The sequence below is a fragment of the Aspergillus uvarum genome (genome assembly GCF_003184745.1).
Source record: "Aspergillus uvarum CBS 121591 unplaced genomic scaffold BO82scaffold_3, whole genome shotgun sequence".
NCBI classification, from domain to species: domain Eukaryota; kingdom Fungi; phylum Ascomycota; class Eurotiomycetes; order Eurotiales; family Aspergillaceae; genus Aspergillus; species Aspergillus uvarum.
The window spans coordinates 309401-333558 of record NW_020291300.1 but is presented as its reverse complement, the minus strand read 5'-3'; the positions used below and the strand labels follow the sequence as shown (position 1 = coordinate 333558).

General features: G+C 53.7%; 10 protein-coding genes across 10 annotated transcripts; 4 read left to right on the top strand and 6 right to left on the bottom strand.

Moving 5' to 3' along the window:
• Positions 1-42: 42 nt before the first annotated feature.
• On the bottom strand, positions 43-3457 carry BO82DRAFT_370836 (26S protease regulatory subunit 4; the record flags this gene model as incomplete). The annotated part of the gene is made up of 3 exons (XM_025637236.1): positions 43-1835; positions 2252-2422; positions 2530-3457. 3 exons carry the CDS (start codon positions 3455-3457, stop codon positions 43-45), a joined length of 2892 nt encoding a protein of 963 aa, XP_025496679.1.
• An 844-nt stretch (positions 3458-4301) lies between these two features.
• On the top strand, positions 4302-5831 carry BO82DRAFT_350179 (E2 ubiquitin-conjugating protein UBC1). Its single transcript, XM_025634079.1, has 3 exons — positions 4302-4969; positions 5042-5346; positions 5406-5831. The coding sequence occupies exons 1-3, from the start codon at positions 4709-4711 to the stop codon at positions 5578-5580; spliced, it is 741 nt and encodes a 246-aa protein (XP_025496678.1). The 5' UTR covers positions 4302-4708; the 3' UTR covers positions 5581-5831.
• A 279-nt stretch (positions 5832-6110) lies between these two features.
• BO82DRAFT_428402 (TFIIH complex kinase subunit CCL1) lies at positions 6111-7546 on the top strand (the record flags this gene model as incomplete). Its single annotated transcript, XM_025640439.1, has 2 exons — positions 6111-6475; positions 6566-7546. The coding sequence occupies exons 1-2, from the start codon at positions 6119-6121 to the stop codon at positions 7544-7546; spliced, it is 1338 nt and encodes a 445-aa protein (XP_025496677.1). The 5' UTR covers positions 6111-6118.
• Positions 7547-8176: 630 nt separating this feature from the next.
• BO82DRAFT_87510 (ATP-binding cassette family ATPase ARB1) lies at positions 8177-10453 on the bottom strand. Its single transcript, XM_025641619.1, has 2 exons — positions 9595-10453; positions 8177-9541 (listed from the first exon to the last, which is right to left on the bottom strand). Exons 1-2 carry the CDS (start codon positions 10195-10197, stop codon positions 8273-8275), a joined length of 1872 nt encoding a protein of 623 aa, XP_025496676.1. The 5' UTR covers positions 10198-10453; the 3' UTR covers positions 8177-8272.
• A 649-nt stretch (positions 10454-11102) lies between these two features.
• Positions 11103-12572, bottom strand: BO82DRAFT_87508 (HPP family protein). Its single transcript, XM_025641618.1, has 3 exons — positions 12488-12572; positions 11874-12227; positions 11103-11815 (listed from the first exon to the last, which is right to left on the bottom strand). The coding sequence occupies exons 2-3, from the start codon at positions 12189-12191 to the stop codon at positions 11234-11236; spliced, it is 900 nt and encodes a 299-aa protein (XP_025496675.1). The 5' UTR covers positions 12192-12227; positions 12488-12572; the 3' UTR covers positions 11103-11233.
• Positions 12573-13322: 750 nt separating this feature from the next.
• On the bottom strand, positions 13323-14846 carry BO82DRAFT_380110 (putative NAD binding Rossmann fold oxidoreductase; the record flags this gene model as incomplete). Its single annotated transcript, XM_025637736.1, has 5 exons — positions 14386-14846; positions 14234-14329; positions 13753-14156; positions 13599-13686; positions 13323-13534 (listed from the first exon to the last, which is right to left on the bottom strand). The coding sequence occupies exons 1-5, from the start codon at positions 14666-14668 to the stop codon at positions 13323-13325; spliced, it is 1083 nt and encodes a 360-aa protein (XP_025496674.1). The 5' UTR covers positions 14669-14846.
• A 1192-nt stretch (positions 14847-16038) lies between these two features.
• On the bottom strand, positions 16039-16695 carry BO82DRAFT_87357 (F-box protein). Its single transcript, XM_025641617.1, has 2 exons — positions 16610-16695; positions 16039-16558 (listed from the first exon to the last, which is right to left on the bottom strand). The coding sequence occupies exon 2, from the start codon at positions 16465-16467 to the stop codon at positions 16081-16083; it is 387 nt and encodes a 128-aa protein (XP_025496673.1). The 5' UTR covers positions 16468-16558; positions 16610-16695; the 3' UTR covers positions 16039-16080.
• BO82DRAFT_350176 (O-methyltransferase) lies at positions 16605-18137 on the bottom strand. The gene is made up of 3 exons (XM_025634078.1): positions 17801-18137; positions 16981-17733; positions 16605-16915 (listed from the first exon to the last, which is right to left on the bottom strand). Exons 1-3 carry the CDS (start codon positions 18038-18040, stop codon positions 16874-16876), a joined length of 1035 nt encoding a protein of 344 aa, XP_025496672.1. The 5' UTR covers positions 18041-18137; the 3' UTR covers positions 16605-16873.
• A 688-nt stretch (positions 18138-18825) lies between these two features.
• BO82DRAFT_350174 (uncharacterized protein) lies at positions 18826-21330 on the top strand. Its single transcript, XM_025634077.1, has 2 exons — positions 18826-19344; positions 19532-21330. The coding sequence occupies exons 1-2, from the start codon at positions 19239-19241 to the stop codon at positions 21028-21030; spliced, it is 1605 nt and encodes a 534-aa protein (XP_025496671.1). The 5' UTR covers positions 18826-19238; the 3' UTR covers positions 21031-21330.
• Positions 21331-22205: 875 nt separating this feature from the next.
• Positions 22206-23985, top strand: BO82DRAFT_350173 (uncharacterized protein). Its single transcript, XM_025634076.1, has 3 exons — positions 22206-22843; positions 22908-23227; positions 23283-23985. The coding sequence occupies exons 1-3, from the start codon at positions 22688-22690 to the stop codon at positions 23698-23700; spliced, it is 894 nt and encodes a 297-aa protein (XP_025496670.1). The 5' UTR covers positions 22206-22687; the 3' UTR covers positions 23701-23985.
• Positions 23986-24158: the final 173 nt, after the last annotated feature.

The window sequence follows — 24158 nt, the reverse complement described above, 5'->3', positions numbered from 1 at the left end:
CAATCGCAACAAAAGACTGACAATTAGAGCCTGCCGTGCTGATTACCTCTTTGCCCGCTTTTTGTCCGGCTTCGGTTCTTCATCATCGCTGAGCTCCCGATAGATAGGCGTGGGTTGTGTTTCCTTCCACGCCTTGGTGAAAATTGGATCCTTTTCAGCCTTGTCCGCATATTTCAGCAGGGCCTCCCGAGGATCTTCGTCCCGCATCGAACTGAGAGGGATGTTCTCTCGAATATGCTTTTCGTCCGGTTGCGATTTGGCAAACGGAGTAGCAGCCGGCATGTAAGGTCTGCGAGGGTCCTTGGGACGTCCCGAAGCCGTCAACCCAACGGTCGGGTGGCGGGCAGACCAAGTAGACGAGCTGTAGTGAGGAACACCGTTCGACCCCACTACAACAGAGTCTCCCGAGAGACCCTGGCTGAGATCCATGGTGAGACTAGGGTCATCGTCGATGTGGCGGCGCTTCGGCGCCTTGGACATAACCAGGGCCGCGCCCTTGGTCGACATATTCGGGTTGTAGAGAACATGCGTCTCGGCATTGGCAGAACCGGTAAGGATCTGGTTCATCTTCTCGTGCCATAGGACAGTGACGACCGGGGATCCAGGGGTAATCGGCGTTACTAGTTCTGGCCTCAGCGTAGCAGGGTTCAAGATATGCAGGTGGCCAGTCTCGGAGCCAGTAAGCACATTCGCCGAGGAGGGGGAGAAGATGATGTTCGATGTCGAGAAGCGGGTACTAGACGGATGGGATACAGTCGTAATCGGTTTCTTGAATTTTCTCGTGTCCCAGAGCTTGATGGTGTCATCGCCGCCTTTAGTGACTACCAGCCTGCCATCGGAGCTGATGTCGACGCCGCTCGTCCAGGTGTCCTTGGTATGAGCATCCCGAACCTCACCACTGGGACGGGTAAATGGTCCATCACCACCCCACATCATCAAGCTCCCATCAAGGGCAGCACCGATCAGGACATTAGGGCCTCCTTGTTTGGGCGAGCCCCACGCGACGGCTGTCATTTTGCTCCGACCAGCGGATCCAGCCATCTTGGACTTGTGTACAATCACTTCCTTTTGTGCCCTTCCTACATTCGCATCCCAGATGCGCACTGTGCTGTCCGTTCCGGCCGTCACACATAAATTCTCGTCGGTCGGGCTCCATGCTCCGCTGGTGACCTCCGAAATATGGCCCTTGGTATTGTGTAGGTCCCTCAGATACATGTCACCCTTGACAAATTCAGTAATCGTGTCACCATCGCGATTCAGAATCCTCGGCTGCGCTGTAGCAGAGACAACCATCACATAGGTCGGGGCCAGTGGGTTGAATGCGACGTAGTGTACGGAGTGTGCTTCTTGGGCGGCGGATTGTTTCTTCGCAGACGGGTCGACGGACTTGAAGGCGCGTATAGTCGACGGCGTCATAGAGGCAAAATCGTGCAGTTTGATAGTGCAGTCCGTGGAGCCGGTGATCAACCGCGAACCCGCCGGGTCAACGGTCAATGTAGTCACTGCCCGGTCATGGGTCTTGAGTAGCATCTCGTGGGAGACCGGAAACTCATCCTCATCGTCTTCTGAGTCGGAGTCGTCTGAGTCGGAATCGTCGCTTCCATTGCTAATATCAGGCCTCACCTCCCGGGCCGCTGGTTCAAGGATGGTTGCTTCCTCAGGAGTGACCTCGGTGTTCGATCGCGTCTTCTCGTCATCGCTGTCGACTTTCGCAGCTACCTCGGCGCGCTTGGTGCGATCGATCTGAGTGCTCACATCAGTTTTCTTCTCCTGCCGGCCAAAGCTTGCTGGAAAGAACTTCTTAAAGGCTTCCTCGTCGAATCCTTCCATTTTGTCTAGTTGATGGGGTGTGTCGTAGGATAAGAAGCGACGACTTCAGGCGACATCCAGAGGATGTTCCAGCTCTTTTGGCAAGTTTGTATGGTTTGTTCTGTTTGCCCTGGACCCACGTGATGATAAGACCGGTTCTCACTGATAACCACCAGTCCATAGACTAGAGACATGACGTGACGCTTAGTGCAGATGGTTTTACCTTAGCATCTCTGAAACTTTTCAAGCAGAAGATCACTGTAGAACCTATATATATCTTACTTCACATAAGTCACTATTGCTGGAAGAGTATGGACTACGCAATATAGCTTGAGGGCTCATTAGAAGATTTGTGGACCAAAGATCACTTGTCAGGCTAATATGGATCTACGTACACCATCAACATTGCGCGTCTACAAGTACAAGCCTTCAACAGGACCACCGTCCTGCTTGGTCTTCATGATGCGCTCCCTGGCAGCGCGGAAGTCGTCCATCTGCACTCTCATCCGGCGTTCTCTCAGAGCCATGAGACCGGCCTCGGTACAAATGGCCCGAATATCAGCACCAGAAAGATCATCCTTCTGGTTGATGAACTCATCCAAGTCGACGTCATCTCCCAGCGACATCTTTGATGTGTGCAGGGTGAAAATCTTCTTCTTGGTGTTTTCTAGAATACAATTAGTACTCGAGCTCGGCTGGCAATATATAGGGGGCACTCACGGTCGGGGTTCTCGAAGAGAATCTTTCGGTCAATACGTCCCGGACGGATCAAAGCGGGATCCAGAGTCTCGATCTTGTTGGTGGCCATGATCACCTTGACATCACCCCGGTCGTCGAAACCATCCAGTTGGTTAAGCAACTCCAGCATAGTACGCTGAATTTCTCGCTCACCGCCGGATGTGGAGTCGTAACGCTTGGTACCAATAGCATCGATTTCATCAATAAATACAATGGATGGGGCGTGTTCGGCCGCAACCTGGAAGATCTGTCGAACCAAGCGAGGACCATCTCCAAGATACTTCTGGATAAGCTCACTACCAACAATACGAAGGAAAGTGGCACTGGTCTGATTGGCGACAGCCTTGGCCAGCAGGGTTTTTCCGGTACCCGGGGCACCGTACAGGATAACACCTTTAGGCGGCTTGATACCCATCTCCTCGTACAACTCAGGGTGGAGCAGCGGAAGTTCGACGGATTCGCGGACCTCCTGAATCTGGGTCTCAAGACCACCAATGTCTGCGTAAGACTCCGTCGGTGCCTTGTCGAGCTTCATCACGGAGACGAGGGGATCGGACTCCTCGGTCAACACACCAACCACGGAGACCGACTTGTGGTGCAGAAGAATACTGGCACCAGGCTCAAGCAAGTCCTTATCAACGAACGACATGATTGAGACGTAGTACTCGGGGCCAGTAGCGCTGGAGACGATCGCGTGATCGTCGTCGATCAGCTCTTCCAGGTTGCCCACGCCCATGGGACTGCCTCTCATATCATCAACCCGGCTTCTCTCATCTGCGTTTCTGTCTGCGAGCTCGAGGTCGCTTCGGTTGGCGGTATCGAGTGCAGCCTGGGCCTTGGTCTTGCGCAGGCGCTCCATGTTCTCGACGTATTCTTCTTCTAGCAGCAGGTGATCGTGAACCCGCTGCATGCGGAGGTATCGTAGTTTACATCGTGACGTCGGGAAGATATCGGGGAGCTTGGAAGCCGTGCTTGGGCCTGCGGCCTTACGCTTCTTGCGACCGAGGCGAGTGGTAGGGGGAGGAGGTGGTTCGTATCTGGGCTTATCCTTCTGTGGACGGGTGTCTTGGTAAGCCGACTAATCCTGACTCTGAGCGAGAGGATCAATATACCTTCTTGTCCTTGTCATCTCGTCCATCTCCACCGGGGCCTCCGCCAATGTTGGACTGCTGGTTACCCTATTTATCGGAAAGTATTAGATAGGTGAAATCAAGAGGCGTCAAGAGCTGCGGGCGACAGCAAGGGTTGACAGCGTACCATAGTCCTAGGGGATTAAAAACACAGGGCGAGTATTAGATATGAAGTTGAACTGCCAGGCTAGGGGCGGAAAAGATTCGATGCAGAGATACTGGGGGAACGGGCGTAAGCAAGGTGGATGATGGGTGGAGGATGGGAGGCGTGAAGCTGTGATGAGATGAGCAGCAGCTGGGAAGCTGTCGTCGCCATCCGACCCGGGCTTGGCGCTGCGGCCAACAACGCATCACCGTCTCACGTGATTGGTAACTGGAGCCTGAGAGCTAAGGCCACATGCTGAGGCCATTCTAGGCTGCCTTGTCAGGCCACCAGGCCACCAATACGAATCTGGCAATTCGTTTGATCATCCCAGATCCATGATCCATGATCATCCATTCCCCTCTTCCCTCGGCTTCCTTTTAGATACAGCAACGCGGTCGACGTATCAGATTCTTTGACTGCCACTTAAACAAGAATAGACTAGTACTGTCACTATATTGGGAAGAGCAGCCCCAAATCTATTCGCAGTGCGCCATCAGGAGGCGTGCTTCCAACCACCTTGCGAGCTTTATCGTCGGCGAGCGCTTACGCCCCACCAATACTTGCGATCCCCTCATTTTCCTCGCCAGTTCCCCGCCAGATCAAGTGAGGCTGCACTGCTCGATCTTTCCTCTATCAGCGTCCATTTTTGCTTTTTCCCATTTCCTTTTTATACCTCCGCTTCGTGTCATCTTGGCTAGGACTTTCTTGTACAATCGTCATTACTTTATTTATCCTGCTCTCAGGCTGACATAACCTGATTTTCACTTATATAGCTTGCGCTCTGTATTGTTTCCCAGGACAGAATCCTCCTTGGCCTTTCAGACCGAAGTCTAAAGCACCTCTACCGCTTGCTTCTTCGCAACTACATTGTATCACCCTCAAAGCTATGGCTTCTAATCGAGCACGCCGTATCGCCAAGGAGATTGCCGACATACATGCGGACACGCACTCGCAGATCACCGCAGAGCCGGTAGGGAATGACGACGATATCACACACCTCCGCGGGACCTTCCCAGGACCGCCGGGGACTCCGTACGAAGGTGGCACATATGCAGTGGATATCAGAATCCCCACCGACTACCCATTCCGGCCCCCTGTGATGAAATTCCAAACCAAGGTCTGGCACCCGAATGTCAGCAGTCAAACGGTGAGTGCTGGAGTTATACCCTTTTCCGATGCCCGTGACGAGACTTGCTCATGTCTCTCTCCCCTCTTCTAGGGCGCGATTTGCCTGGATACCCTATCCACCGCCTGGTCGCCCGTCCTCACCATCAAATCTGCTCTCCTCTCATTGCAGTCACTGCTGAGCACGCCAGAACCCAAGGACCCGCAAGATGCGGAGGTCGCGCAGATGCTGTTGCACAACCCCAAGGAGTTCGCCCGGAAGGCCCAGGAGTGGGCGGTCATATATGCGGGGGCGCCGAGGAAACATGCGGGAGAGGGCAGTGGCGGCGCGACGGATGAGACCCTGCGCGAACTGGAGCTCAAGACCAAGGCGGAGCAGGAGAAGGAGGATCTCGCCAAGTATGGACCATCCCCGCTCGAGACCTGCGCATACATCCTGGCTAACCGTTGTTGGACAGGTATGATGGCTATAACAAGGACCTGATCGACCGCTTCTGTAGCATGGGTTTCGACGTCGACCGCGTGGTAGCGGCGTTCAAATACTATGGCATCGACAAAATGGATGGCGAGGATTATGAGCTGGAGGAAGCATACATGGGGGATGTCACTGCACGGCTGCTGGGTGAGCCGTAGGCGAAACCTAGACAGACCACATTCACAGACAGCTTTTCTTTTCCCGGGATCAAGTGTTGAGGTTCGAGATTTGTTGTCCGATCGAGCGCTCTAATTTCTCGTTTGAGCTCTTTTCATATATCCAGCTATTCACCCATGTGCGTTCATTAGCATTTGATATTTTCAGTAATTAAGCCAACAAGACATGTGTATCGACAAGAAGAAATTGGTGGATTAAAGACACTATTGTATGCAATTGTATGGAAACACGCGTAACATAGTGGACAAAGGGATGCTGGAAGAGCAGCGCTATCGATAAGCACGTGGATCATCACCGGATCCTCCTCCGTCTCCGCCCATCTCCACCTCCTCCAACTTTCTCCGCCGCAAATCCCTTTCACCAGCACTAACTTTCCAAAACAAGTGCCCATCCACCTCACCATTGACCTGACACTGCACTCACCGCACCATCTAACCACAAACCAACCCTTCCACCCTACAACCCGACTGCGCAACAGACGCCCCCCTCACGGCTTGCCAAGCCGCCATCAAGCCCACCATGATCGAAGACGACTTCTACCGCACCTCCTCGCAATACCGCCTCTGGTCCTTCACGACGGCCTCCCTCCAAGCCCAGCGGGTGACCACCAATGCCGTCGCCAGCGACCGGGTACGCGCCGCCATCCGCCGCGCCCAGGAGGCGCGCCGCTCCGCCACCTCGTCCGCGACGGGCACCCCGGTCCCCGAAGTAGATGGTAGCACACCTAACACGAGCACGCCCAACCCGGCGAAAGCCGACGAGAAAGCCATCGAATGCCTCACACCCGAGGAAGAGCAGCAGACAGTGAGCTACTACTGCGAGCAGATCATCCAACTCGGCGAAGCGTACAAACCGCCATTACCGACGATAGTTCGAGTGAGTGAGCCAGCCAACCCATCCACCCCCACCCCAATAACTCCAACCCCATCCCCCCAAAACCACACTGACCAGAAAAAAAAAAAAAAGGCAACAGCAATCCAATACCTCCGCCGCTTCTACCTAACCAACAGCCCAATGACCTACCACCCCAAACAAATCATGCCGTGCGCGCTCTTCCTCGCCACCAAAACCGACAACTATTACATGTCCCTCCGACACTTCGCCGACGGGGTGCCCGGCGACACGACGGCGGAAGACATCATCGCCCCGGAGTTTTTGGTGATGCAGAGCCTGCGCTTCACCTTCGACGTGCGGCACCCGTTCCGCGGGCTGGAGGGCGGGATCATGGAACTCCAGGCCCTGGCGGCGGGCCAGGGCCAGCCGGCGCCGCACCTCGCCGCGACACAGACACCAGAATCCCTCCAGCGGGCCTTTCTCGCCCTGCCTCCTCCCCCCAATGCCACCTCCACCTCATCTGCCACCAATGTCACAGACCGCATCGCCCGCGCCCACCACAACACCCGCGAGATCCTCAAATCCGCCGCCCAGATCACGGACGTGTATTTCCTGTTCACGCCGGCGCAGATCTGGCTCGCCGCGCTGCGGCTGGCCGATCCGCCGCTGGCCGAGTATTACCTGGACACGAAACTCGGGAGCCCCGCGCAACCTTCCGGTGAAGAAACACCGGATAATATCCTACAAACCCTCCGACCCAAACTCCTCCGCACCCTCACCGACTGCGCCGCCATGCTGCAGGCTTACAAGCCCCTCGCGTCGGATCCGGATCAGATGAAGACCCTCCGCCGCATCATCGGGAAGAAGCTGTATCACTGCCAGAACCCCGAGAAGGTAAACTTAGGAGGTGGCGCGCAGAAAAGGATCCCCGCGGCGGCGCTCGCTGCCTCAGCAGCTGCGGCAGCAACCCCCGGGGGGGTCGATTCTGGGGCGTCGGAGAGTGAGATGGAGCGGTTGGCGAAGAAGCGGAAATTGGAGAACGCTGCGGAACATTCTGGCAGTAAAGATATCTTCGGGGGGGAGTTGGTTATGCAGAGGACTAAGGAGCGCTAGGCGGTGGGGATGGATGTGTTGTAGTAGAATGGTAGAGAGGGGGGCGTATAAAATTGAGGGTGGAACCAAAAGTCTACATATAGCAATGGTTGGGATTAGCAGCGGCAACGGAGTCACGGACGAGGAAATATATCAAGCTCCCTACATATACAATCTTCCACAAGACTTGAAACTAGGATTTGAGAAGCGCAACTACAATTCAGATTCGAGTCAATATCCCAAAACAATCCATTCTCAAAGAGACACCTGTGTCCCAAAGGATGATGAACAGTCTATACCGTGTACGAGAATCCAAGAAAGAAAAGTATCAGATTTCACCCTCTCAAACGCTCAAGTCTAAGTTAGGGGGATGAATTTGAAATGGTATGAACGACGATGATGGAAATAAACACGGCCATCTAAGAAACACAACATAAAAGATAAAAAGAAAAAAACAAAGAACACCCAAATACTGAGCAGGTGATATCTCCAGGTGGTATTTAAGCAAAACGGGATAAACACAAATGTATCCCCCTTAAAACAGGGACCTCTCATTCAGGATGGTTCATCTCTCCTGCGGCTGAGAAAATTGATAAACTTTTTCTCTCACTCCTTTCGGTAAAGTTTTGCTAAAAGCCCGCATCTTCGTGTAGACTTTTTTCTTTCCTGTCTTGATACTTTGTTCGTTTCTGAGCATTCCATTCGTAACAGAGAGAAGCACCTCATGAGGAAAATGCTTCAAGCTTTTTAGACAGCACCCTGGTCGATCATCTTCTTGCGGAGGTAGTTCTTGTACTGTCCAATGGTGCCATCCCAGCGGGTGACGGTCTTGTGCTCGCAGACCATGATGTCCTTGGCGATCTTGTCGAGGAGACGGAAATCGTGGGAGACGACCACGACACCTCCGCTGTAGGCGTTGATGGCATCGGCCAAACTGTCGATGGTGGGGATATCGAGACCGTTGGTAGGCTCATCCAGGAGAATCATGTTGGGCGACTCGATAGCCAACAGAGCGAAAACGATACGACTCTTCTGGCCCTCGGACAGAGTGCCCATAAGAGCAGTCTGGGACTCACCGCTCAGACCGTAGCGGCCGAGCTGCTGGCGCCAGTACTGGTAGTCCTGGGACTTCTCGGGGAACTTGTCACGGACGAACTCCAGGGAAGACTTGGTCAGGTCCAGCTGTTCAGCGGAGTGCTGGCTGTACATGCCGAGCTTCAAGTGGGTGTGACGGCTGACACTACCACCGATGGGGCTGAGCTTGCCGGTCATCAGACGGAGCAGAGTGGACTTGCCGACACCGTTGGGTCCGACCAGAGCAGTACGGGAGTCCATGTCGACACCGAAGTCAAGGTGCTCGTACAGAGTGTCGTCCCAGTTGCCAGAGTAGGAGAAAGAGACATCATCGAAGGACAAAACGGGAGGGGGGAGCTTCTCGACATCAGCGAAGCGGAAGCTGAAGACACGGTCGGGGATAACGGGCTGGATGAAACCGTCGGCCTCCATCTTGTCGAGAATCTTCTGACGGGACTTGGCCTGACGGACCAAGTTGGCGTAGGTACCAGCGGAGGCGATGAACTTCTTGATGTGGGCAATTTCTTCCTGCTGCTTGTGGTAGGCCTTCATCTGGTTCGTCTCCTGTTCGGCACGGGTCTTGTGGTAGGAATCGTAGTTACCACCATAGTAGAGGAGCTGCTTCATGCGCATATCGATCATGTTGGTGCAGACACCGTTCAAGAAATCCATGGAGTGAGAGACCAGGATCAGGGTGCGCTCCCACTTCTTCAAGTATTCTTCCAACCACACACAGGCCTCGAGATCCAAGTGAGCAGTGGGGTCGTCCAGCAGGAGGAGCGAAGGCTTGACGAAGAGGGCCTTAGCAAGGGCCACACGCATACGCCAACCACCAGACATGTCCTTGGTCTTCTTGTGGATGGTCTGCTTGTTGAAACCCAGACCCGTCAGGATCAAGGAGGCACGGGTGTGAAAGGTCGAGGGATCCATCTTGTCCATACGCTGATGATGAAGTTAGACAAATGTTGCTCGTCAGAGAGGTCAAAAATACTTACGTCGTAAAGGTCCTCGAGAATAGGGCTGTCAGGGCCATCCTTCTCCAAGATCTCCTCGGCCTGCTTCTCCATGCGGTCGAGCTGGTTCTGAGCCTCAGTAACAACCCACTCAAGGGCACCGAGGTCGGTGGGAGGAGCACCCTCGTTGAGCAGGTAGATATCAATGTGCTCGGGGATGGGGAACTCGCGAGTGGCGATGGATTTGAGAAGGGTGGACTTTCCGCAACCGTTCTCACCCAAGAGACCGTAACGGCGACTGAAGTTCAGTTCGAGGGTGGAGTCGGTAATGAGGACCTTGCCGTGGAACACCAGGGAGGCGGAAGTGATCTTGACGTCGCGGGAGGATTCGAGAGAGGAGAGGACACCAGTGGTGACACGGTCAGAGAGACCGTGCTTGTCCATCTGTGCGGTCAGCTTCTCAACCTCCTTCAGCTTCTCAGCGGAGGTGGCAGGCTGATCCTCGACGGGCAAAGGGTTGCCATCGCCGTCGAGCATGGGGGTCTCGTCACCGGGGGTCGAGGTACCCTTCTTGGACTTGAGGGTCTTCTTCTTGCCGTCATCGCCACGCTTGGCCATACGAGCAGCTTTGGAAGCAGACACCATTTTGACGGTTGTGAGGGTGTTATGGGAGGGGAGATGGGGGAAGGGGAAAGAGGGGAAGAAGGTAAGAGGAGGCGAGGCGGGAAGAAAGAGACGAAACCAGTCCGTGAAGAGGAGGAGGAAAAGGGAAAAAAAGAACTTGACAAAGGTGGAGCACTTTCCAGCGGCGGGGTGAAAGAGAGAGGGAAAGAGGGAGAGAGAGGGAGAGAGAAAGAGTAAGAGAGGGGCGACCGAAAGCCTTTTGAGTGGGGGGGAAGGTGGGAGGTTCCTTGGATAGCCCTTATCGATAGTAAGAGTTTCAACTATGAAGCACGGGCAATGCTTGTTACGATTGCCTCAAAACACAGAGAATACAGAAGGATAAAGATCAAATTTGGTATATACGAGATCCAAAAAACCTACCCCCTTGAGACAGAAGTAGGAACAATCAACCGAAGAACAATAAGCAGACGATGGAGGAAGCAGAGGATGAAAGACGAAACTGCGACCTCAATTTGAGTTGCCTCGAAAATTCCTTCAGTGGGTTCGGCCCAGGCGCGCTTTCATTGGCCTGTCGACGTCACCGCACGGGTGCGTGGCGCAGCCTTGCCTGATTGGGCATTGACGGTCACGTGCCATGCACAAGGCATTTGCCTTATGCCCAAGGCATTTTCTGGCAATGGTCAGCAACCGCTGCGGACGCCTGAGGCCGAAATCTGACCAGTGTGCTACTGTACCTTGATAGGAAAGAAAGAGCATCCGCGGGCGGCACCGCAACACCCTACTCCTTATCATCATCAAAGCAACTTCAGCATACTACTGAGAGTTACACCTCATTTTGGATGTCATCTATGCTCGCAACCACATCGCAACCACAAACATCCTCTTGTGGTTAGCTTGGTAATCAGAGTACCCCTGTTGGACAGAATCTCAATCACGATGAGCAGCGTATTTCCAACCTCAATGGACAATGATATGGACAATGACAGAACTTCACTATGTACAAGCAGCAGAATGCCTCGATGCTAAGCCACCTCTTCCTAATGCGAGTTGGTGCAATTCATGGTAGTCGTTCACTAATACTCCGCAAGACCTTCATCTCCGCTTCCGAAATAGAGAATTGATTCGGCAATAGGATCTTGCCCGGCGCAATGAGGACCTGCCTCGGTTCACCCGGGAACACTTCTTGTGTGCTGTCCGTATCAAAACTGGCTCGGTTGATTCCATCCCCGCTTTCGGTGTCACTGGGTTTCGGCCGCGCCAGAGAGACTGGAGTCCACCAGTAAACCGGAAACCGACGCTGGATGTTGTTGATCAACAAGGCCACGGCCTGCATCAGCACGCTTCCGAGGAGCATGACGAGAATCAAAGCCCAGCCCACATCGGCCGACTGCGTCACTGAAAGCAGCGCGGTTGCTCCTGCGGGCGGATGCACGGTATTCGTGAGGACCATGATGCACGTGGTGATGGCACAGGCCAGAGCGCCACCTATTTGGGGCAATGATTCGGCATGGACGTTCAGGGCGAAAAGCTTGGAGATTCCAATCCCCACCGTACTCGCAATGACCTGACTGATGACCGCGTTCCGTGGCTGGGCAAAGGGCGATTCAATGGCTGAGAACTCCAGCACTGCAGCAGCACCCTAAGGGACATTTAGTCTTAAAGCTTGGTCACAGGTGTAGACCTGAGGGAAGACGTACGAAACTCGCCACGATGATCGGGGCATTATGGTGCTCAAAAAGGGGCACGTGCATCGAAGCCTCCGATACGATGAGCACACCGCAGAACACCCCTATCAGGGTCCAGAAGGCCACAACGACATTGCCGAGAGGTTTTGGAGACGGGGGTTCTCGGTAACCAAAGAAGCGCGAGACCGGCCGAGGTAGGTATCGCCAAGGCGGGGGTGGAAGAAAGGGATTTATATAGGCATCGATATCCACATGGAGTCGGGAGAAGTCGATGCGCTCAAGCATCGACGGAGGCCGGGAGGGCTGAGCGAACGTCTGCTGAACTGTCATGATGGCCACCCTTGGCCAAGACAAACACGCTTATTCCTGTGTCGGTTAGTACAAGGTCCAGTTCAACAAGTGCTGATCTAAAGAGGAGTGTTGCAAGTGGTTCTGAGCATCAAAAAGAAACCCGGACAAGCGGATGCTTGTGTATGCCAGGTCAGTCATGAGTCTGCGGATGGAGAGCAACTTGCCCACTGACACAGAAAACAAATCTGACAGACAGGCAGATACTCCATCCTGCCAAAAAGCAGGCTGATGGGTCCAGGTCAGGGGGTACAAGGGGGGAAGGTGGGAATACTTGCCTGGCCTACGTGGTGAGCAGCAACTAAGTATAAGCGGGCGAGCCCATTGAAACCGCCGTGCATCAAGTGGACACCGCAATTTGGAGTCGCTGGGTCCGTGGAGGGAATGCTGAGCCCATATTAATAGGCATCAGAGCTGGAGGAGATCGGGAGAAGGGAGAACACGCAAGAACAAGAAGATCTTTCGCACGTATTTTGGGCTGGTCATCAGCATCTCCGCGGAAGAGATGTATTCGGCCGTGGTAGCAGAGCAGTCATGGAAGCGGAATTACAGTGCCAACTGACCCAAGTGACAGAATGGAGTTTGAAGTTCAGAGTTCCTGGTCTGTCCTTCCACTCACAGCATTTGAGTTGGGTAATGGAAACTCCGGGTAGGGTTTAGCGTCGGGGACGGTGGGAGATGAGGTCAGCCGGTGGGTTTCTTACCGCAAATTACCATTTTTACCATTAATTACCGTATCTCCCCCATCGTCTAACTGAGTAGCCCGTATTGCCCATCCGCCGCCCTTCCCGCAAAAGCAGGGCTGTCGATCAATCCGGGGTAGAGGAACACGATCGAAGGAACTCCTTATGACACGCTCAATACAGCCATCATGCTGTCAGGAGTCTAGACTACCGTAGTGGAACCGTAGGAGGGGGTTCGTGCCTTAAATAGTGTAACGCGCTCTGTTTACACCCGACCACTAGTGAGTCACTCTTTCCTACTTGTGCTATTTAAGGTACAGTACAAGTACAGTACATGCAAGTCCTGAGCATCATGTGTGCAATTCAGTTCTCATCCTGTCATTGTATCATAATCTCTAAATATCCTATACACAAACACACTACCCACCGCTTAGAAGTCCAGCGTCTTGCCAAGCTTGGAGCTCTCCTGGGCCAACTCGATCAACCGGATAACCTCGCTGGCTTCCGCGCCACTGGCCGGGAGGTCGGACTCGCCGGCAAGAGCCCGCGCCAGCTTTCTATAGTACTCGGTCCAGGTCGGGGGCTCGACGGTAGGGAAGACCTCTCGGGTAGGCTGTCCGTCCTGAATAGTGGTGAGAGTGCCTGATTGCGGATATTTGTTAGAATGGTGTTTAGAAAAGTGTACCAGTGTGCATCATCGACATACCATATCTGTCACTGGGCTCGCGGCCGTATCCGTTGTCACCGGCGCTCAGTCCGGCCTTGATGTGCTCTTCCTGGATATCGAGATGGAACTAATTGTCTCAAGTCAGCAAAACGCAGTCTTCGAAATCTGCGGAGTCAGATCGGACGGGACTGACCTTCCTGTAGCTACCCTTGTCTCCGCGGACCCAGAAGCGCAGCTGCTCGACTTCGGGACTGACAACCGCAGCCTTGGCCGTGACTAGAGGACCGTTCTTATAGTGAAGCAGGACGGTGAAGGAGTCCTCGTAGCCGGAGGAGTTCACCTCGCGCTGAGAGCCGAGGAAACCCGTCACCCGCTCAGGCTTGCCGAGCAGGTGGACAGCCTGATCCAGGAGGTGAGAGCCCAGGTCGTAGATGGCGCTACCTCCGGGGACAACCTTGTTCTTCCACTTCGAAGCATCTGCAGAAGGCTCTTCGGGGCGGTGGCGATCGAAGTGAGTCTCGAATTCGACGAGGCGGCCCAGGGAGCCGCTCTTCACCAACTTGGACACGGTCTGGAAATCGGCGTCGTAGCGACGGTCTAAACACCCACCCATTAGGAACCAACACTCACAGAATTCAAAATATAGGTAGGGGGTCGACTTTGGGAATACGGACTCTGGTAAACAGCCAGGTGCTTGTTCTGCTTCTTGGCCAGGGCAACGAGCTCTTGAGCTTCCTTGGACGTGGGGGTAAAAGGCTTCTCGACGACGACTGCAGCAACAATTAGCGTCAGTAAATCGCTTGTGCACCTGCAAAATAAGACCTACCGTGCTTTCCGTGCTCGAGAGCCAGCTTGGTCAACTCGAAATGCGTTTCAGGAACGGTAGTGATGACGACCAGGTCGACGCCCTCATCCTTGACTAGATCTTCGGTGCTGCGGTAAGACTTGATGCCGGGGAAGTCCTTCTCCGCATCGTCCTCCGGCTTAGGGTTGCGCTGCACAATAGCAGAGATCTTGAATTGAGGAACTTCCTTAATGAAAGGAATGTGGAAGACTTTGGCGCTCAGGCCGTATCCCACAATTCCGACGTTCCAGGTTTTCGAAGACATGGTGGGGGTGGTTATCGTGGGGGTGGTGATTTTGTGGGAGACGAGGGGCAGAGAAATGAGGGGGACAATTGAGGAGGTTGGAGATGATTGATTTCCGGGGGGATAGCGCTCGGTTATATACGGTGTAAACAAGGTCCACTCTGACTATGTCTCTGAACAGTGATTACACGATCTCCAGCGTGGGAAGAGGGAAGAAATTGGACTCAAGTCATCAACTAGTGCGGGGGAAGGTCCTGGCGACGGCGACCACTGGGCCGGGCGGGGCAATGCGGCAAAGGCCGATGTTGCAGCAAAACACTCGGAATTCATTTCAGTGCTGTTGCCGATGATGACACCATCGGCTCAGTCCGGACCGTGTCTCACCTGTAGGACTTCACACTTTACACGGAAAACCATGACCGGGTCACGGGTCTTTTCGCCCTGCACTTGGTTTGATTGATGCACTATTCCCTAAACAGCACTAGCTCTGGAGAAGTCTGCTATAGTTGCCCTGTCAGGTCAACAATTCAACATAAACATAATTCAGGGAGCATTCCATCATCTTCCTTCAAGTCAATTTCCTGTCTTAAGGTCATTTCTGCGACGTTGGCCCGGTCGTTATCCGACGTCAAAGTCTTTGTAAAGATCTCAAGAAGGTGGAGTTAACCGAATGTTCGTGATCGCGTGATTTCCATTCCCAAGCACGGTGACCTGGACACTACGCTGTAGCCAGCGCCGGCGGCAACTTCAGACTATCTCCGTCTGCTGGTCACACGCAAGAAGTGAAGGCGGGGTGCTCAAACATGGCGACTCCTGTTGGAAGTAAAGTCCTACGTACAGTAGCATTGACTACAAATCGTCGTAGGCAGGAACACCTCCCAAAATTAAAAAATCCCTCTCTTCCCGGACCCTCCAATGTACTATCCGGCTCCAACAGCTAAGCTAACGTCTAGCGTAGACTTACCGCGGCGGCCACAGGGCAATGGTCACCGTCGGTCACGGTCCATACCTCCCTCGCCATATATGCAGATCATGTACGTCTCGTCGAACTCGTACTCGTCGTAGTATTCTGGTTTCGGGAGACGGGTGGACGATCCACTGGCCTGTTCTGGGTGGTCATGATTTCCAGTGTGCATTACAAGTAGGGTCTGGGATAGCGCGTACCTGATGGGATTCTGGGTGGCATCAAGCTTAACTCCACGGTCAATACAGCGTACAGCTGGGAGTGATATTGTTAGTGTCCCATCCCTTTCTAAAAGGACGCCCGGTAGACAGGCACAGCCTCGGTTCGCCCATTCTGAAAATCGAACATGAATTTGCCCGCATCCTCGTCTTTCCAAATATTTGGTTCGAGGCCATCAGAACGGCCGTAGACCGTCAATTTCACATGGAGCCGAAGCCCAGCGTCCCAGTCGGCCAATGTCTCAAAGAGATCAAAGGACACCCGACTGAATGGCTCGGTCGTTTTCATGCCGAGTTGGATTCTCGGGGCTATGACCTTGCCTCTTGCGTGAGTGCCAGTCGGGCAAGCCCACTGGGACAATGATCTGATAATGAACCGTACAGATCCAGGACCGTTGAGCAAGCCCTAAGCCAGTGGTGATCTGCTGTAAGGTAGACAGCGATATTCGGAGGTTGTTCCCTGAGATCTCTGGGAAATTCGCCGCGGCGCTGGTCACGACCAGGTTCTGATAGAGTAACGGTCCAAATGCCGTTCGCCACCGACGGCAGACAGCCATACATGGGGTTAAAGAGCCGCCGTCCGCTTGTAGATCGTCCGCAACGATCAAAAGGAGCTCCAGGGGAAGAAAGGCAGCCATATTGGTATGTCTGTGGTTCTGTGTGTTACGCCGCGATAAGGAACAACTCTAGGCCCTAACGGTGGGCTATGTAAGCTAGACTCCGTCGGAACTAACCTTGTATAAGTCTTACGGTTCCTGAACGGGAAGGTCTTTGACTGACAGACAAACTTCGTATGCCCCGGACTGTACTATTCTTGCACTATTATTCACAAGAAAGCCTCTCTTCGGTATTAGATGGACTAGCTGCGAGAAACGGGCCAGCGGCCGACCGTGACTTCAGACTCCGGCCTCATTAATGAAAAGTTCGAGAAATTGTCCCGAAGACCCTTTTACCAAAACTGGTAAGGCTAGGGACCCATCCGACTAGCCCTCTTTCCTCAACCTACTGTGTAAACACAGATCCCCGGAAAAGAACCGCCCCCTTCTACTCTTGTACCCCCACACATAGGGTGACCTCGATAGCGTCCTAAAGCACACAATTCGCGTTAGAAGCTCATTTCCCACTTCATTGCGTCACAAACATCAACTTACCCTGATGGTTTCCGGTTTCACGAGTTTGCTCTCGTAGACGAGGTTCGGGTTGCCGATTATGTCGAATTGGGGGGTCGCATCTGCACCGAGAAAGGACTGCACGGTCCTGTCCGGAATACCCTCTTTGTTGTACGTTCGTTCGGGGCCCTTCTTAGCCGCCTCGCGCTTCTGCTCCACCGTACTGCGAACATATTCCAAATAAGGCGGGTTGCCGGGGTACAGCACGTTGTCCGCGATCACGACCGACACCTCTGGCACAATCTTCCCCAGCTGCTCACAGAGCTTCAAATCGGTAGTGTAGGCAGGCTTGTAGTGGTCAATGAACAAAACATCCACCTGCTTGACCTCCCCGCTGTTGAACAGCTTGTGCAGGGACAGATCACTGCGACCGACTATAATGCGCACAAAGTCGCGCAGACCGGCAAGATCCAGTAGCATGTTCGCAATGGCGGCATACTCCGGGTTCAGTTCGAGACTATAGTATCGCTTTCCACCGGCCCGGCGCACGGCATCGCCGAAGAGAATGGCAGAGTACCCGACATAACCACCGAGCTCAATCATGACCTCGGGCTTGCGCTCGGCGATAATCTCTGTGATAAACTTGCCCTTGTCCGGTCCGATGTTCATGAAGTGATATGTCTGCGCAAACTCGTCGATAAGATCTAAGACTTTCTGGGGGTTGCCCTGGATTTCGTCTCGGTTGGGCTGATCATAGATGAAGTGCAGCAACTTGAACTCACGACCATCCTCGCGCTACAATGAAGCTTGGAGTCAGTTCAAACGACGTCTCAAAGGGCCTTGAAGCCTTGGAGGGGCTTACCGATCCCCCGGGACGAGGATGAAGCGGCGCTACGTAGGTGTTGTCGCTCATGGTCAGTGATGGATGTCGCGAGGTTGAAAGAAATCTAATCAATGGGTATTTTGCGGTGGTAACAAGATTAGGATGCAAGCTTGGAGATTCAAACCGAGGGTATCCAGCGAATTTAAGGGCACGAGAACCCCCGCGCCTTATCGCACTCGGGATTAGGCTCGGTCTTATCCTCGGTCTTATACTCGACATTTTGTATGGCAGAAGATAAATCCGACAAAGTCACAGCAGCTGAAAGCTCGGAGGTCGATAGGGACCACGTAATCCTCAGCATGAGCCTTTTAAGCAGAATATGACAACATGGGCGACTCTCTAGGGGCAAAAGTCCCCCCACTATGATGCCGTCCCAAATGCCGCTCACTCGGAGATGCTTACTCCATCGGTGCCCCTCGTGGCTCTCGGATCCCGGATAATCCGAGGCAGCGTGAGGATGGTTCATCATCATCAGAGATTGATAAGCAAGTCGGAAATGCATTTCCTCACTGTGACTCAGTGCTCAGGTGATAGTCGGCCATTGTTCGCCACAAGAGGGATCACTGGCGTTTGAATTGGGTGTGCTTCTCATCTAGAAGCCCAAACATGCCATCGACACCCGCTGTGGGGGTAGGATGAATAGTAGTAAACAAGGGCGCAAGCGGTGAGTGCCGCTGGCCATGGAAGCTCCGAGTACGGAGTATCAAGGCTGCAGTGGTGCTGTGTCAGGCTGGCTGTACTGTACTTTTCGTACTTTCGTACTGTACCTTAAGTAGCAGCCACGCCACGCTGCCACCTACACCTTAGTGCTTTTAGTGTTGATTGCGTTGCTCCACCCTGAAGTGATCGGATAACCGAGACGAACCATCGATCGAGTATCACTACTGGCACTAGTTCAAAGACCTCACTATACGTGGGAAATGAAGGTTCTAGGCTCTTACGAGTGAGTTACTTGAGGAATGGGTCATGCACATTCCTTTGTCTTGAATTTGGCTGCAGGTGGCCGGCCATATTTCGGCTCATCAGGCAGGGTGGCCTCACTCTGCTTCCCGCCGCATATACTTTGCACGGACGTGTGCTTCAGCCTGCATGGTTGTTTCAATTGAAGGCAGTTAAATTTCACCTCCAAGCCTTGTCGCACGTCAACGGAGATCTCCTCTTGCTTTACGCGATCCTTGACTGTTGCCTCGAGTTTATCAGCCAATGACCGCCATCCTGATACTTATAACGCATCATTCTGCTTGACCCTGCCCTTTAGCCTGGGCAACACGCCGAAGGATCGTGATTCGTGCGATAGCCGCCAATCCTTGTCAAAAGCAAAGCTGAAATCCAGCCCCTCGGCCATTGTCAGAATGAGGGGTCATCATCCGGTCTGCCGACGAAAATCATACGGTTGTAATCTTGTGGGAGGTCTTAAATGTCTTTCAGTTTGACGTGTGGTTTAAATCGACGATGCTCGTTCTCTTTGTCGGCCCAGCCACCTCACCCAACTCAAACAACGCAGCAGTTGATTTCACCTTCAGGTACGCATCACCCACTGAGCTGCATCGCTGACGTGGTCTCCTTGCAGCAGCATTCCCAAGCTGCTGGTCGTGCTGCCCGCCACCCCCTCCTACCATGAGACAATAAATAATCATTGCCCGGCATGGATTGTGTGCAACAATGTTTACTGCGAATCATCATCTGACAGTATGATGGCTATACATACAGTACGACGAGCATTTAGCTCGATCTCTCAAGAAAGCACTTTGCAATTCGCTCGCGATATGCTGCAGATCCATGTAATTTTCCATCTGGTGCGGATTGCGGTCTCGATCGTCCTGCTGCCGTTGGACAACACCATTCTTTTGGCCTCCTACGCTGCCGGGTATGTCCCCGGCGACATTTCACAGTCCTCCAGCCACGAACGCCGACGACAGAAAATCCTACGAGATGAGCACTTCCGTCCGAAAACAGTCCTCGTTACTGGGGTCAATACCCCGCATGGGCTAGCGGTGGCCCGGGGTTGGTACTACGCGGGCCACCGGGTGGTCGGGGCCAACATCACGGAGGGCGCCATCGCCCCTGGCGAAGGCATGTCCAAGACGCTGGCGGCCTTCTACCACGTGCCCAAGACCAAGTACAGCGCACGGCTGCTCGACATTATCCAGAAAGAGAAAGTGGAGATCTGGATCCCGTGCGCCAACGAGGCCTCGGCCCTCGACGATGCATCGGCCAAACAGGTGATCGAGAGCCGGACCCATTGCAAATGCATCACCCTGGACACTGGCCTGGCCGAAATCTTCGGCAACCAAGACACTTTCACCCACTACCTCATTGAGAAGCGGCTCCCCGTGGTGGAGAAACACCAGGTTCTGTCTCGAGACGCGATTCACAAGATCTTGCATCGGTCGCCGTCCAAAGTTTATCAGATGCGGAGGCCCTCTCCCACTCCAGGGGACGACAAGGTCGTCGTGCTGCCGAAGCGAACCCTCAGCCTGACCTATTCCGAGGTCAGCGAGATCCAGATCTCTAAGGAACGGCCATGGATACTACAACAACAGACGCGGCTGGGCCGGTTTGTGGCAGAGGTCATGGTCATCTACGGCCATGTCAAAGCCATCAAGATCTATCCCGGCGACAAGGAGTCCGATTGGGGCCACTCGCGTTTGGACAAAGGGCTGGCGAGGGCGACGCATGCGCTCATGGAACGCTTCGCACTTCAAGGTGGACCCCGACTGACCGGTCACCTACGCCTCCAACTGACGGTGGACGAGGAATTTACCGACAATATTCTCCGCTATGCAATTCATATCGAGGGCTGCGAGCAAGGCGCGGCGGCTGTGAGATTCCTTCTGCAAGATAAGCACGACTCGCTGGTTGCGGAGTACTTGGATGTGCTCGCGCCACACATCAATGGCGTTTCCAGTGAAGTGCCCGCTATAGACATCGCATCCATCGATACGGAAATTTCGACCCCGCCTCCTGAGAATTTCAGTCTCTGCCAGGTGGTCCGCGGTTGCGATGTTCGGAGGGTGCTTCCGGCACTCTACCCTGCCATCGAGCAGATCGATCGCAGTCTTCACGAAGGCAGCAGGCTGCTTCTGTTTTGGAAGAATTGGCGGTTCTCCGCAATTGACCCATTGCCGTGGTGGTGGCATACGCATATCTACCAGCCCCTGAAAGAGATCGAAATGATCATGAACACGACCAATGGCAAGTCGGCATAATGTGCTTGCCTCGTTGGCGATTTAATGACTCTCCTTTGTTTGCCAATCATTTTCCTGTGTATTTTCATCCACTCTCTTTTTTTTTGTACTCCTCTCCTTCCCCCTTTTCCAAGTTAGCGAATGAAGTTATGACGGATCATAGCACATGAGACGATGCTGTTGTATAGGGAGCATCGAGTGGCGTCTTTTGAATATATTAGCTGTTTGCAGATCGGCCACTTTCGAGACGACCGAGGTAATGGACCAATTTGAGTTGAGACATTCTAATTCAAGCGTGATGTCGCGGGTGCTTGAAACAATAAAGACTGTAGATTGATCTTCGACGGTGGAGTCGGCCAAGCGTGGATGCGTGGTGGCCGTGTCTCCATGAATGGCAACCCCTGTTTCCATGAGAACAGGCTACTTGGCGCTATCATGAAACGGCTAGCGACTAGGGTCAATGTACAGAGCAGAAGGATGATATAGTTTCACCACCAAGAATCGCCTTTGGTCGGCTATAAAGCTCCCAAGCCAGGCTCACCCGTCCCTGTCAGTATGATAGAGCATAAAATCGGACCTGCAAATGAGCGACGGGCAGACTTGATGGTCTGCGAGCACCTGACATGTTGACACATCATACGTGTGCAGAGGCACAGCCAGCTGCCGAGGGTCCGCCTACCCACTTACGCAATGAACATTGCAGTGCTCGATCTTCAGGATCGTTGGTTCCGGTCTACCCTTTAATTATCGCTGAACAAGTGGTCATCATCACTTAAATTGGGCTGTGTCGGGTAAGTTGAGGATGAGGATACGTCAGCTTTGGGTGCAGGGTCTCCGATTGGGCCACAAAACTAGTATTTTGGAACTTGGGAATCGATACGGGCAAGACACAATGCTGTAACAACATCTCGAGTGACATTGAACATCGCCAATGTACTGACTGTACTGTACGAGTAAGCAACCTTGATCTTGATCTTGCTTTTGATTGTGCATTTCACCAGGCCATGTGCTTTGGGAAATCTATTTTGGGCCGAGATCACGGGCAGGCTAAACCCGGAAGGGTAGGACTACGGTACGGTACGGTACGGTACCGCCGATGAATGAAATGAATTCCATGAATGAAGTGTATTATTATTGTTATAACAGCCACATTCACGAGCTTCCACCCCTCTCCCCTCCCGCTCTCAATCCAGAGACTCCTTCTCCTCTATCCTAGTTCTATTCATTCCTCCCTCATATCTCTAAATCGTAGGCTTTTCTGGGTTATTTTCGTGCTTTATTTCCTGTTGCCGGTTGAAGATTATTCCCCCGGGGGTGATTGCGTCGCTGGTTTCCCCTCCCACCATTCTGCCTGCCTGCGCCTCTACTTTAGCGTCCGCGCGGCACGATCGGGTTGCCCCGTTCACCTTCGCCGTCGGTTTTTCGACTGCTGCTGCCACTGCAACAAACAATCGCATTGCATTCCGCACTCTCGTCCCCCTCGTCGTTGACGGTTTGTGCCTATCTTTTGCCATTCTACTCGGAATTCGGTTCCTGGCGCTTGGAACTCCTTGAATCTCCTTCGATCAATCCGCCAGCTCCATTGTATTGCGGTTTCGTTTCCTAGCGTAGAGGAAAAGCGCCTTTCATCGTCATCAGGCACCACTTCTCCGTCATCGATCACCTCACCTTCAGAAACATGAAAGTCGCACGACCTTCCTTCAGCCCGGGGCGGACGAAAAACATCATCCATGGCTTCCAGGGGTTTATCATCTTCCTGGCGTGGGCCTTGACCATCGCCGTGTTCACCAAGGGCGGTGGCATTGACGGGAGATCCGCCTGGTACTGGGCCTTGGTGAGTGCCATTCATCTGTTTGTGCATGTCGCGAGAATTGGAGTCTAATTGGGCCTTTTAATAGTGCTGGTTCAGTATCCCCGGTCTCATCTACTTAGTGGCCGTCCCCATGTGGCCGCGCGCACGTCGGTTCGGAAACGTTTACGCCTTCGCGACCGTGGACTGCCTGTACGCCATCTTATGGTTCAGCGCCTGGGTCTGTGTCGCCAGCTATGTGGCGCAGGGGAAGAGCGAGGGCAAGAGCGACAGCTCGACAGACAGCGACAGCAAGTCCAGCAAGCGGGCCAGCGACAGCAAGAAGAGCGGCTGCGACAACTGGGCCTACGGCAACGCCAGCAAGTGCAAGATCAGCACCGCCACCGTGATCTTGGGTGTCATCGTATTGTGAGTCTATGTCTACCTGTCTTCTGCAGGGCGCTAACATGTGATCTTCTACCAGCTTACTCTTCGTGGTCACCGCGTTCATGTCCTTCCGCAACGTTATGCACTTCCGCCGCACCGGCACCCTGCCCGACGCCGTCTCCGACCCGACCTTCGCCGCCCACACCAAGGCCGCATTCTCGTCCAACCCGGCGCACGACTTCGAGGAGGAGGAGGACGACTTCCGGTCGCGCGCGGGAATGGGGTCGTCGGTCCGCGGCGATCGCGATGAGGACTACGCCCTGCTGCATCAGAGCGAGGCGGATGATTTCGGTAGCACCACGCACGGCCGCTCTGCGGCGTCGGGCGCCTACGACCCGACCGTCTCGACGGGCAGCGTGCTGCACGACTACAGCACCAGCTACGGCGGTGCGCACGGTCAGCACTACGGCGGACCGTCGGAGTACGAGCCGAGTCATAGCGGCTACGGCCACTAGAGGTGGTGACGGAGAGGAGATGCGGTGAAAAGAAAAACCAAGACCAACCTTCGAAACGAACCATGGGGCGGTGTTTGCGGGCGCACATTTTGATTGTCATTTTGGACCGATTGTATCTCTGGCTTGTGACTTGTTGACTTGTAAAACTGACGACTGTATGCTGTGATGGTGATTTGGCTGGGGAACGGCCTGTGTAATGGCCGCGCGGGCATACCTGACGACTTATTGGATGACGAATGTATTTTGGTTCTACATAGATGGAATTACATACTTACCTGCAGTGGAGTGAATTAGGCCAATGTAATCAGAGTTAACTAGTTAAGAGTGAATAGGATGACACATCTGATCCGAAGGATTCCCCGATGGCAGGGATTCTGCCACCGCCTTTGCTTGGAAGGCTCACTCACCATCAGCGATCAGGACAGCTCATCTTTTGTTTATCTGTTAAGTCTCTCCTC